The sequence below is a fragment of the Coturnix japonica genome, chromosome 8 (assembly GCF_054131305.1).
Source record: "Coturnix japonica strain WE chromosome 8, WE-NBRP24, whole genome shotgun sequence".
NCBI classification, from domain to species: domain Eukaryota; kingdom Metazoa; phylum Chordata; class Aves; order Galliformes; family Phasianidae; genus Coturnix; species Coturnix japonica.
The window spans coordinates 16,117,552-16,131,571 of record NC_140670.1 but is presented as its reverse complement, the minus strand read 5'-3'; the positions used below and the strand labels follow the sequence as shown (position 1 = coordinate 16,131,571).

Sequence of the window (14,020 nt, the reverse complement as noted above, 5' to 3'; positions counted from 1 at the left end):
GAAAACACTGTAATAACTTGGTACAGAGAGGTCTCTGTACAAGACAGCAAATCAGATTGCCTCTTTGTTGACATTTTAGACCTTCCTCTCTATCCACTTGTAACAAACGCACATGCATAAAGTCTATTATCCATCATGTAATCAAAATCATCCTTCAGTCTTGGACCGTTGATATTTGTCTGTGAAGATGCCAGGATCACTTCCAAGAATAAAGTCCAAACAGACAAACTACCTGCAGCTGAGCCAACATGCCAAATTTCACGTCTTGACATAAGCAGTAGCTGACATTAAACCTTCAACTAACTGCTGTTTTCAAGAGATCATGGCTACAGTAGCATATTAACAGAGCTTTAAAACTACACTTAAGGCATGGCTTGGTCTGCATTCAACCACAAACAGAGGTTTTTCCAATACAGCATCTCAAAGATGGCAACATTAAGTATTGTCCAGAGACAGTAAAGAACTAAAAAAAAAAAGAAACAGACAAAAACCACAAATGAACAACCTCTATCCCATCCAGCCGCAGCAATGGCCTCATATACATAATTTCATGAAGGGTTTTCTTGATATCCTGGGACTTTGTCAGCATCACTATGCAAGGTGCGAGTAGTATTTTCCTTCACTTCTACACAGTGCAGCTGTGTCAGCAAGTCTTTTATATGCAACTATGCTGGAATTTAAAAATACATACCCCAAAGCACTCAAACTTACTGCAACACACCAGTCAAACCAAGTGGCCAGTGGCACTAAGAAAGGCCAAGATGAGGTGAAATAACACAAACAAAAGAACTAAACTATGGGATTGTAGGCCACAAATTAGAAATAATAATAATAAAAATAAAAGCTCTTCAACTGCTAGGAAAGATACCAGCTGGTATTCACTGTGATCTCTTCAGCAGACTGATGCGATAATAACCAAACTAACATTTTTGGGTTTCACAAACGTAAGACTTACCTGAAACCAGAGATAGCTTTCTGGATGATTGTTTCTTCTAAACTCTTGTCAAAAACATAAGAAAGTGCTGCAATGGTTGGCCCCCAGGTCATGGTGAAGAGATCATGGTCGTAGCTTCCAGGGGGCACATGGAGAAATATTCCCTCATCAGTGGCACCACGGTGCAGCAGGACATTCCAAATATAGTTTTCTTTCACCAGGCCCGTCTGCTCCTCTGGCATCACTATCTCATCGTTTCTACAAAAGAGGAAGGCAGAAAGGTTGAATTTCTCATTCTGAACCAAACATAACATTTACACAGTACCTTTCATTACATGGTCCCAAAGTTAATTGATATCTACTCTGGAGTGATTTTGCCAGTTCCTACAACATTCTCTTTTCCAATGCCTGCTTGCTTCCTTTGCTCCTCTCCAATACTTCAGATATAAGGTGCAATGGCTCTCAGGAACTCCTGGTCACTACAGTGTTAAGAATAGTATGAAAGAAGCAGCTACCACTGATTTAGGCATTGATCACAATGAAAAAGCTGAAATATTTGGTGAAGGGCAGACAGAGAGAAAACAGACTGGAACAGAGTCATGATCTCACTGAAAAATATGACAATATTGTCAGGATACTACTATAGCAACATTAACAACACTCTCAGGAAGAAGTAGTCAATGAAAACCAGAACTCTATTTGAAAGATAAAGAATTTCTAGATAGTTGATACAGGCAGTGTCCCCACCTTCCTGGAGAAGGTTTAAAAGAGAGGTTCAACATAAGTACACTGTCCTGCTTCCAGCCATTGCCTGCAACTTCAGATTGAAACCAGCTGAAAGTCAAGAGTTATATCCTGTCTCCTCAGAGACATAATCCTCTCAGTTTCAAATTTGCAGTGTCTGGATTTAGTGACAGAGTAGATTTCTGAGTTATTACTAAAGCTCCCCCCTCAGAGCTAGTCCGTGCCCAAAAAGGCTTCTGCCACCAGGAATTCTCCTCAAACACTGTTCAGAATGCCAAGAGCTTCAGGGATGGCACAAGAGACTGAGTGCACAGAGCAGCCTCATATGAAAAGCTGAAAAGCTTTTGAAATGAAATATGCAACTAAGACCCAGACAATTATGTCATGGCAACAGCAGCTCATCCCCAGGACAGCACTATCTCTGGCATTGCATAAAAAGTTCTGAAGAAATCTAAAGTCCCGGCCTGGAGGACCGAGGCTTCTTAGTTTAAGCATTGCTCATGTATTGCTCTTACTCAGCCATTATTATGCATGTTGGTAGAAGTTGTGTATTTTTTAACATTAGCTTAAGCTCTGTGGATTAAAATACCACGGCGAGAATCCAAAGATACAAATCCATTCCAGTCACTGTGACAGGCTTGTTACTTCAGTCCCACAAAGAGCTGGAAGGCGGTTTGAAGCAAACATGATCAGTGAGCCTCTCTGTGGTTACTGAAGATTTCACAGACCAAATAACTCAAGTTTTCTTTTTGCATACAAGGAGATGTCAGGTTGATTCTTACTTGATGGCATGGTACATGTCTTCCAGCATATCTTGTTCAAAGTCCTTGCCTCCATTCACACCCTTCAGGTTTTTCCGGAACTCCTGGGGAAAATAAATAAATACATAAGTAAATATCAATGTAACTCTCCTAGTATCTCCAGCTTGAACTGCCTGGCTTCGTTCAGTACTCCACTTGCTTTCTACGGGACCAGAAGGAGACTTTCCTGCATTCTGCAAGATGCATCCTCAAAGTTCAAAGACAAAATGCTATTCTTAGCAGCATGGCAGTGCACAGCAGCTCCTGCCTCTACTCACACTGAAAGAACCGAGATAACAGAACACATGCTTAGCTGAAGCTGGACATCAGTGACAGGTCTGTATTGCACACTGACAGTCACAAGACTCAAACTCTCTCAAAGCCCTGACTGTCGAGCTGTTGAAAAGCAGTTCAGTGATCTTCTCATTCTTACCCTGTCTTAGGATACCATTTGTTCAGACACAGAAGCCTCTTGACTAATTTGCCAATCTGTCTTGCTAAGCACAGTACTTCTTAAGACTGTCCCCTACCTCCAGTCCTTCTCTCCAATCATACTCAACAAGGAATATAAACAAACAAACAAAAAAATGAGAATGCCAGATATTTCATGGCTAACAGAACAAGAGAAGACAGGTGCCTACACTGCTAACACCCACCTCCAGAGTCATTGGGACATTCTGCTTGCGGACATTATGGTTGTGCTGGTCAGTGTTCAGCATAATAACTGCATAGGCCAGGGCAAAGCAGGCATCACTATTAGCAAATGGTGATCCATTTGATTTCTGAAAGGCAAATACAGGCACAAGTCAGTTCTACAGTAATAGGGACATAGCAGTGATCAAAATGACCATTTTTCTATCCACAGTATTAAATAATCTCTGGGATAAACTGAAAAAAAAAAAAATAAAAAAAATATCAGGCTATGGTTCTGGTTTCCAAAAAACAAAACAGAAATCTATGTGCATCTGTTATCTCCTACAAAATAACAGCTACTATCTGCAGCATACAGTAAGCATATATAGGCAGTCTGATTTGTCATGTGCATCAGGGCAAATGCACAAGAAACACAGTGTTTGAGCTTTCTGCCCACCAAGTACACACCCTCCAATGTTCCGTGAAGGCTTCCAACAGTCTCTGGATTACAGGTGCCTCTCCCGGTAATCGGAAGGCTTCTAAATAAAGTCGCAAAGCTTCATCCAGTCTTAAACCTTGGAAGCTGAAAGTCCTGCAACAAGAATGAAATGCAGTGAGAAAATGAAATGGGACAGTAAAAACAGGATAAACTTCCTGACTACAGTCTTGTTTGATTCAACATCAGAATGCCAGATTTCACTGAAAATAGATAGTAAAGGAAAATGAAAAACAAAGAATACCACGAGCAGGCAAAATTTAGCAAAGAACCACCAATAATCATAGAAATTCTTAATTACTTTAGTAGTCTTTGCAAAGAATGGCCCTACTGAAAACAACCTGGGTGTCATAAGTATCTCAGGTGGTAGCCACACGCGAGATGTACAGAATTAAGGCATGCTGGTACACAGAGAACCAAGCGGTATAGATCCCATGCCTCCAGGAACTACTGTTGTACCACATTTTAACTTATCACCAAATTCAACTTTCACCCCGTCATGAATAAAGAGATACATAAAGATACTCACCCAACAAAGCTTTCCAGTAAATCTATGTTCTTACGATCACTCACAAACTCCCCAATCATCTTCTTGTCCAGGCGAGGATTTTCCCGTAGCCATTTGGCGACTTCATTATTATTGATGGGAGTGGCAAGAAGGTTCTTCTCCTGCAGGAACTGTATCCCTTTCTTTGGCTTTTGGTTGAACTGCTCTGTGCCAGTTATCAGGAGCTGAAGACAATATCCTGACAGTTACAGTCTTGAAATGCATTTCTTACTTTAGATTGTTCTTAGCATTTTAATCAAAAGCATTAAGTAGAAAATAAGATTAACCTTAGCATGATCAAGTTTATCATAATGTGTGAGTGGGAAAGGTTAACCAAAGCCAGAAGATTTGTATTCATCACAAGAATTCATCATCAAGTCATACTGAACAGACTGAGTATGAAAAGCTTTCACTGAGCAATTCACTCTGCTCCTCCAAATGCCTTTATGTACTCCAGTACATAAACAGTGCAGAGAAAGGTCTCTGAGGAACAGCAAACACGTGGGCAAGATCAGCTCTATCCAGTTACAGTGGAAGCACTAGACCATGCCCTTGTCTATCCCCCCTGGCTCCAGGCTCTCACATTCTGTCTCACTGCATGACACATAACAAAGGTCCTCAGCTTTTAGTCAATGCAAGAAAGAAATGCCACCAAAGCCTAAGCACTTGATAACATTCTGCATGCGAGATGTGCTTTCAAGAACCACGTTGATGCTTTAGCATGGCAAGGCTAGCTGGAGCCTGGAAAAAAATGAGTACATTTTTAGTTCTGAAGGGAACAAACTGGACAGTACCACAGTCGGTGTAATTGAACACCGGACTGAGAAAGGGTTAACCAAATTTTCTTTTGGTGTTCAGCAAAACCAAAAGCACAAACAACCATTTGAACTTTACTAAGGCACTAGAATAAATGTCAGTTCCATGTTAGCTCCAATCACGAACAAACTGCGAGTGATGACCTAGTGAACTAAACTCGTGACCATCATGATTACTAGCTCCCCTGGGTTCTCAATAACTGAGAAGCCACCAGTTTTCTGTTTCCTGCCCGACTGTGAGCATGCCTGTGTGAACATCTTCAAATTGCAGTGAAACACATAGCTACTAGCAGCATAGACAGCACAAGAAACACAGTGAGGGTGTAATATAATAATAACCATGTACTGTCCCATCATGTCAGGTCTGAAGTGACTGTAACACTAGGAGCATTTCTGTTCAGTAATAAATCCTGTAGAGCAAGCCCCTAGGGTATTCTATTGCTATAAAGAACATAACAGAACTTGTTTTAAGACCATCTGAAAGGAGATCAAACTGCTGGCTATTTGCACTGCGTTTATAATCATGTCAGTCCTACAGCTTCTGGTCACTGCCTTTGGAAAAAGAAAGAAGAAACTATTCCATCCAATACATGATGTGTTTTCTGCTTTTATTTAGCTTTCTCAGCCTTCCAGCTGAGGTAATTTTATTTATTTATTTGTTTAGTTTGTTAGTTAAAGGAAGCAGAACAAGCTAGTGCCATCTCAGCATCAACATTTCTTAAGCTTTGTGTGTTCTTAAGTTTCGTGTGCCCTGTTTACACACTTATGATGAAATGAGATCCATTTAGATCCTACCAGATTTAGGGTCAGAAAAGGATTATTCTTGGGCAAACTAAGAGAGATTTGTGTTCGTATTTCTGCATTCTGCTGTAATGTCCCGCACTTTTTCAAGAAACTCCTAGAATTTTCTTGAGGGAACACCCAGCTATTGCAGGGATCAGCCACTGGCAATGCACTTAATTTCTGCTAGCCTTGTTTACCACTGTAGTGAAGCTGGAATCTCATTAGAAGTTTTCAGTTAGAAGAGTGGAGTGGTATCCCTCAACAACTGACTTTCACACAAAATTCATCACCAAGACTGCCTTGAAAGCTAGACTTAAAACAATATGACAGGTTACAACTGAAACAGTAAATGAAATTAGCTGATGTCAAAACTCAGCAGTTCCTCTGAAGATTCTGCTGACAAGCATCTTCCCCCAAGGGCTCCAGAAGTCATTTAGAATTATCCCACAACAGCACTGCATTGTAGGTAAAGGACTAAGATCCTCAATGCTGCAGAAAACTTTCTAGAGAGAAATCAATGCCTTAAAATACATTCATATCTGGAGGCTGACAGAGTGGATCATGAAGTAGATTTGTATGCCATTAGCAAGAGATCTGTTGTAATTTCTCCAGTATTTTTGTTAAAATAAATTTGAGAGAATACAATAATCTCTGGTCAGAGATGTACAGAGTTTTGACTGTAACTTGGATTAATGAAGTGAATGATTAATGAAAAATGTTAGACACAAAGAGCAGCTTTGCCACAATCAAGACAACACTTTCAATCATTTTAATGAAAAAGCAAATATAAGACTAAAGAGAATAGTAAGCTAGCTAGCGCTACTGCTACTGGCCTCTCAATGTACTCCCCACTGACAAGTTTGACAAGAGCAGGCAATGTGCCCTTTTGGATGGAATTTGCTGATCAACCCCATACAATGAAAACTAGACTCAGGAACTTTCCTATCCAGAATTCAAGAGGACCTGCCTTACACACTGTGACAAGAATTTTTCCTAAATTCCTTGTAACTCAGCACAACTAAGTAACAAGAAGATAATAATCATCGTTGTCTCTGCAGTACAGTGGAATTTTCAGTAAGTTAGTATTTAATTCTTACCAACTCAAAACTTCTGAGACATGACCAGCCACACAAGGCCTACAGGACACAGGCAACAAGGAGAACACCCGATAACACATCCCCAAACATACCTTCTTTTTGTTCTTAATCTGCATAAGCTCCTGAGGGCTTGGAAGGATGCAAGAAAATCGGGTAGGCTTCTTGGGGATACTCTTCTCAGCTAGAAGAAAAAATTAGAATTACAGTCAAGAATATCCCTAGAATACCAAGTAGCCCACTATAGTGGCTACACCACAGTTTTCAGTCACAGAGCCTTGCTGCAACATGCTGCCTTACAAACAGTAGTCACATTCCTACTATACAACTACTACATTCCTCCATTCACATTTTCTGCAGCACGACTGTACAGTAGTTTCTTCTCCTGACCAGTTTTACACATCTGTAAAAATTAACTTTCTGGCTACTGTGATTATTCATATCACTAATTCCCTGGAAAATCCTTGACTACCTTAAATTATAAACTTTGTGATGAACGTCATCCATTTTTGCTCCAAAGTGTCCTACCAGATATAAGCCCCCTCCCAGAAGAAACAAAACTGTTAGCAGGCATACATAGCACAAATATAAAACAAATACTCACCACTATACTTCCTTCTAGTTATAAACACACAATAGCTGCAGTAGTCTAAGGCATGGTAAAACCAGCCAGCAAATGTAAGGACCATTCTCAGTACACACACACTCAGACTCAGGGTCCTGCAGAGACTATTACCTGTCTCAGTTCCTCCTTCCAATTCCATGCAGCCTTGCTTCATCTGATCAGCCATGAGGCAACCACTGGTGGGAGGACATGACCCACCTGGCTCTGACACTACAGGGGTGGATTTTCCCTCACTGTGTGCTCTCTCATTATCTACAGAAATTAAAACAAAACAAAAATTCTCACAAACACATGAGCTGAGGAAAATTATATCAAAGAAATAAGGATCTGACCGCTCAAAATCGTGCTTATTTAAGGGAGTTTCCTCTTCCCAGTAGCTGTGATTCCTCAGTGTCCTCAATACTTTGTTTGCATTAATCCCACAGCATGCCCCCCTTTTCTCGTGCCTGCCAGTTTTGGCACTTCCTTTATATAAAGCTGAATGAGGTGCACATTTTAATATCTCTGAATTTTATTTCCACCATATTATTTACACAAACAAGCAAGATGGGGAATGAGTGTGGGGTGGTGTGGGTGCTAACCCAGGAACTAGATATCTCACTTCTTCATGTGAGACATAATAATGAGAGACAAAGTAGTTTCACTGCTGTCATTCTTATGATAAACATCAAAGGAACAAACATAGCCGACATCCATCTTATTTCCATAGGAAAATAAAGAAAAGAGCTGCTCTGTTCATTGATGCTCAAATAGATACAAATCTAGGTCAGAGAAGCAGCTGGCCAAATAAATTAATAAATAAAGTCTTAGTCACAAGTACATATTAAGCAAAGTCAAGCTTGGTAATTCTTTTTTTCCCACTCAGAGATGTGAAAAAGCATGTGCTGTTTTGATCAATTAGCAATACAAAATTAAACTACATGCTCCAGTTTCTGAAATTTACAAAAAAGAGATTTTTGTTGTTGTTGTTATTTTTTCTTAAGGCTGTTAAGATTTTTCCATCTCTAAGTGGTTTCTAAATCCTCCAAAAGTTAAGATTAGGAATAGAAAAAAAAGTATTAAGTCATCCGCAAACACTGATCTGAGGCCCTGTTCAGACAGGCAGGTTACAAACACCAGTAGGTAGTTACAAAACATGCAACAAGAATACTGAAAATATATTTATGCAGATTAATGCATAGATTACCAAAACAAGATTCACATGTTTAGCACAAGATAAAGCTTAATATCAAAATATCAAGGAAAGGTGTCTTACTATTGCTCATTTCTTTGGTGCTGTTCATTGTTTCTGGGCCAGATTTGGCAACTTCCTTCTCTTGTTGATGTACGTTACTCAGCACTTTGGCCTGGCAGTGTGCCTCTGTGCTATCTATCACTGTTAGCAATGCCTCCATAGATAGCAGGTGGACTGTATACAATTGTCCAGAAACTGGAAAGGCATTCTGGGACAGAAAATACACAAGTATTAGACAACTTTTATATCTCTCTTTCTCTCCCCATAATGGGGAAAGAGCATTCCCCTTTCAGCTTTGTGAACCCTATAACATACAATAAAATACTCTAAAATTTTCATATTTGATATTTACTTAGTATATATTTGATCATTTACTTATGGTTCATCTACTGTATTATTATACATTTCATGCTTATTTTCTATTCTGCTCCCAAATGTTAAATAGCATTCTTCATCTCAAATTGCTCACTTAGAATCTTTCAACCATTCCTACTCACAGGTTCTGCTTATGTGTTTACTATGTTCTGACTTACTGACTTTCTCTTCCGCATACCCTTCCCCCTCCATGTCCCCCCAGCCTGTGCCAGGGGTGAGCAGCCCAAGCAAGGCCAAAGGACAAGCCAGACTGTTCAGCACCTTGGAGAGCAGCTTGGTGAGCTCCTCAAAGAGGTTGGCACAGTAGTAGTCACAGTCATAGTTGATGTAGAGCTCAGTCACAAAGCTGGGAATCCTCCACAACTGAACAATGGCTTCCAAAGCCATCTCCTTCATTTCATAGGGCATCTTTGGGTTTTCCACAGTGATTATTTCCATCAACTTCTTGATATACATCTGTCGGAAACAGAGGGCAGCTCAGTTTAGGGAAAGAGAAAGGAAAGCAGCACAGTGAATAGAACTGAAGGCCACATTATCTTCCCACATGAGCTGACAATCAATGCTGAAGACACCTGTAAAAAGTTTCACATAATTCTATTATTTAATAACAAAACCCAAAGAACTCACCTCCAGCTGGAATTTCAGATGCTCTCTCATACTCTCAAAGAGAAGAAAACACACCCTGAGGGAGGCTGCATAGAGATTGAGCCGTTCGACACTCAGCAGCTGAACAAGAAAGACAAAAAGCTTTAAGAATTACACAGGCTACTCATTATGTGCTACTAGTACTGGTACTCATGACTGCCTTGAGATCAACATGTGGTCTCCCACAGCAAATATTTAAAACAAACAAACAAGAAAAAGAAAACAACTCCTTATTCAGCCTCCTGGTCTCATTTTCACTAAGGGAGAATAAATACACTTTATTTCCTTCTGCCTGTGGTAACACTATTTTCCTACTATAACGTTGGATTTTTGCAAAATCATCAGATTATTTTTGTGGAGAAGTAACCTGGGAGAAGAACTGCCTCCAAGATGGCTCTTGTGCCATTACTAGCTAGGTACTTCTAAGATTCTACCTACTGCTAAGATAGTAACTTGCATCCATAATTACCTTAAAGCCAGCTATATCAACATGTCATTATCCCTAAGTAGCAGTTAATTCAAATCAGCTTCCTGTTCCTCAGCCCTAAAGAAAATGGCACATGACAACATCTTTGGTTTTTTAATTCAGAACTCTCATTGCAATACAGGAGACAGCTTCTTTAAGACTGAGATCCATTAAAGCTCAGCAGCTATACTCCAATATACTGTTTGATTCAAATTAGTATCTAACTCTCCACTGCCAAACCCCATGCTAGCACAAGCCAGACTCACTTGAAATAAATGTCGGCACAACTCTTCCTTCACAAGTCCTAGGAGAGACTGGCAGTTTGCAATGGGAGCAGACTCCAGAGCTACAGTTAGCAGCTGCAGCCCCATGTGGATCATCACCTCCGAGTTGTGGCGATCAAGAGGGTTGGTAAGTGAGATAAGAAAGCGAAACAGTTCTCTAATACACGGCAATCCATAAGGGACCAGTGCTGCTCCTAAAGGAAAATGAGGCATATCAGTATTGTTAGCAACTGTTCCTAATTTTTTATGGTGTTTCACAAGTGCTACAAATGAAATCACAGACCAGCTGAGGAACAGGAATTTATCAACTTCAGAGCAGAAAGTGACGCAGAGCAGTGGAAAGCAGAACAGACTTTAGCAATACTGCCCATCTCTCACCTTCTTTTTGGGAAGACTGAGTAAAACGTACTCCTCGGGGATTTACATAGTCCATGTCATGAACTGAGGCAGAGTCAGAATGTTCTGCTACGGAAGTGCACTCCTCTAAAACCTCAGGGATAGATTCAACAGAGGCTGACTGGATCTTCTCCTCCCTCAGATTTTCATTCTGCATTTATATCAGTCATTCAAGAAGAAAAGAAAAAAATCAAAACGTATTAGAAGGCATTACATTGGATAATCTGCAGCCCTCTCTTTCCAACACTTTCATTTTCATCTAGCTCTTAATTATTTTGTTGGTTTTTTTTTCTAGACTATGTGACTAGAATTTAACTTTGAAGACACTCCCACAATCAGTTTTTACTGCTCCTGAGGCTACGATTTAGTTCTTTTTTTCTGTTTCAAATCCTACATAATGTCAGCACTTGATTTCTATCTACACCTTCTTAGCATTTTTTTCCACTCAGAGCACCTGTAGCTCTAAAAAAATTCATATATATATATTTGTGAATTTACAAATCATTTACAGTGAAGATGTTTTACTCTGACCCTAAGCCTTAAAATACAATATAAATGCTGTGGCCAAAAAGAGAATCAGAGTTTGTGTGTACTGAACCCACAACTAATGATGCTGGGAGTTATAACTCTTCTTTATCAGAAACCATATACCTGGAGTTCAGGCTGGTTTTGATTATCAGTGACTTTGGCCTCATTTGAAGGAGTTCCTGCATGAATCCCCAAAGAAGTGACTGGGTCCAAGTCTGTCAGGTCTTCCTTGGAGGTGGTCTGTGAGGACAATTCCAAACCACTGTCTGTAGCAGGGCTGACTGCAGATGAAATGTTTTCAGAGCTTCCAGAAGAACTTGGAGAAGGAGCATCTATGAAAGTAACGCCGCTTGCTGATGAGAAATAGAAGCAAAAAGATAAGCTTAATTTTGTACCTCAGCCTCAAGTTCACGCACTGAGCACAGCAGAAAAGGCTTACTTTCATCAGGGCATCACACTACAGATGATCTCAGATGCTTACGTAGAGAACACAGAAAATGAATGCAATGAGATATTATAAGTTCTCTAAATTAAAATACAGTAGCTGGAATCTAGCAGACTCAGACAGAGATTAAGGCAATTCATATCATTACACAAAGGGTGCAAAGGGTTTCTCTCATTGGGAAGAAAGTAGAAAACAGCCCCAAAGGTGTACTTCACACTTTGACAGAATGGAACAAGCACTTTAAAGACTTGCATCAAGTTTAATTATTCCTTCAAAATGAGATTATTACTATTTTTAATCTTGACTGGAAGGAAAGATCTATTTCTTTAAAACACATTAAAGAAATAATTGCAATAGAATCCAAATAGGTCTGAAACAGAGTAGTGAGTGTTTTTACTACTTCTAAATGCAAGACAATGCTCCAGGAATCTAAGCCTTCCTTTAAGAGAAATTAAAAAAAAAAGAAAAAAAAAAAGAAAACCAAAAACTTTCAAAGAGAAGATACATTCAAGAGCATGGTAATCAAACAAAGATACAAACAAGAGTTATGTATTTACATATGAAATGCGTATGGTTTTGCATAGCAGGATGTTTTACTGCTTACTTGATTTTTGGAAGTGTCCTAAATAAGTAGCAGGTTGTTACTTAATTTTTGCAAAATACAATGCATTAACACAATCAATTTTGCCATTCTGCACAATTAATACATTGCCTAGCCCTACAAGATCAGAGCTAGTGATGTGTTTTATAACACCATACAATTTCCTCTCTAAAATGTTACAGGATTTATAATGTAATTCAACACTTATGTGAAGGTCTAAAAATATAATGATGATTTATGTAGGGTTACACTTTTGCTTGGATGTCTGTTCCAAGTTGGATGAGATTTTATCTCATTTTTTATTTCTCCTGTTTTCAGCAACCATGCTGTTCTGTAAAAATGCATTTGGAATCCTTCACAATATATTTAATAGGTTTCTGCAGTGGAATAAGAGTCAGAACTACATATTTTACACAACTATTGTTTCAAACTTCCTGTCTGCTAATGTTAATGTTTATGTCTGACACGTCAAAATGTAGAGTGCACAAGAAACAGTATTTCTCAGACAGAGGGATGCATCCAAAAGAGAGGTTTAAACAGTTGTAACTATTTAGTCTACTACACATTAATAGGATATAGAAGTCCCCCAGCATTATGTTCTCAAGCTCACAGCATTTGTCACAGACTGCATCTCTTCTGCAGGCTGAATAAAGCACACACCAAAGGATTCATGCGCATACTGAACAGTTTCCTGGACACAAACTCTTTTCACGTACTTCTATTGCTCTACCTTTTTTTTTTCCCTCCCTCTACATAACTCTTCACATCGTTTTCTACAGACATCAAAAACTAGCATTAAAAAAAGTATAATGCAGATTGATTTGTTAAGAGTAATTAAATGAAGACATTCCAAGACAGTTCTGAAATAGATGCTGTCTGGTCTCTGGAAATAGATTTCAACCTACCTGTGACATTACTAGTGTTGGTTGCCGGTTGTTCTGTTGCAGGAGAGACTTTAGTTACATGTCGAGGGGGCCTTGGTGATCTCTTCTGCTTTTTCCATTTTGATGACTCACTCATTCCTCCAGCTCTCATTTTCAACTGAAAACCATAAACCATTATGAATATCAGTACAGCAAAATCATACAGAACAATGAACTACACATGTCAACCTCAAAGCTGTCTCAAAACTCTCAAAGTCAGGCAACAGCAGTCAAATATACCACACAAATTAATCAGCACAAAATCATGCATACCAGACTCTGACTCCCCACTATTATCCAACACTCCATGTCTGAAACAAGGAAGAATTTACTGCAGCTACTCTACTAGCACTTTTTTGTCTCAGTTTACTCTTCATTTTTGAGCAATTGCATGTTCTCCTTCTTCCAGCAATCTCTTTTACTATTAAGAAATGTTTATGTAACATTTCATTCACTCCTGGTGCACAATTCACTGCAAATACCATTCTAATGGTTTAGAAATAAACCATATTCTGCTTTCACCTCTTTCCATCATTACTCTTCTTCAGATCCAAATCCAACTTAACTCACAGCTTTTTTGTCAACCAGGATACTACTACCAGTTCTTACACAAGTATTGGGCAAACAAACCACAGTAAGAGCAACGCAGACA

The 14,020-nt window shown here is 39.3% G+C and overlaps 1 protein-coding gene across 7 annotated transcripts in view; it reads right to left on the bottom strand.

Annotated features, from left to right (window-relative positions):
* GBF1 (golgi brefeldin A resistant guanine nucleotide exchange factor 1) overlaps positions 1 to 14,020 on the bottom strand; it is a 90,478-nt gene that overhangs the window by 13,333 nt on the left and 63,125 nt on the right. For all 7 annotated transcript variants that reach the window (XM_085554382.1, XM_015866763.2, XM_085554379.1 and 4 more), the window contains 14 exons: positions 13,351 to 13,486; positions 11,523 to 11,752; positions 10,854 to 11,022; positions 10,458 to 10,669; positions 9,708 to 9,806; positions 9,342 to 9,536; positions 8,727 to 8,913; positions 7,583 to 7,723; positions 6,942 to 7,030; positions 4,137 to 4,339; positions 3,580 to 3,703; positions 3,135 to 3,260; positions 2,461 to 2,543; positions 956 to 1,192 (listed from right to left, as the gene is read on the bottom strand). In XM_085554382.1, coding sequence (XP_085410508.1) covers positions 956 to 1,192; positions 2,461 to 2,543; positions 3,135 to 3,260; positions 3,580 to 3,703; positions 4,137 to 4,339; positions 6,942 to 7,030; positions 7,583 to 7,723; positions 8,727 to 8,913; positions 9,342 to 9,536; positions 9,708 to 9,806; positions 10,458 to 10,669; positions 10,854 to 11,022; positions 11,523 to 11,752; positions 13,351 to 13,486 — 2,231 coding nt within the window. The remainder of the gene's footprint in view (positions 1 to 955; positions 1,193 to 2,460; positions 2,544 to 3,134; positions 3,261 to 3,579; positions 3,704 to 4,136; positions 4,340 to 6,941; positions 7,031 to 7,582; positions 7,724 to 8,726; positions 8,914 to 9,341; positions 9,537 to 9,707; positions 9,807 to 10,457; positions 10,670 to 10,853; positions 11,023 to 11,522; positions 11,753 to 13,350; positions 13,487 to 14,020) is intronic.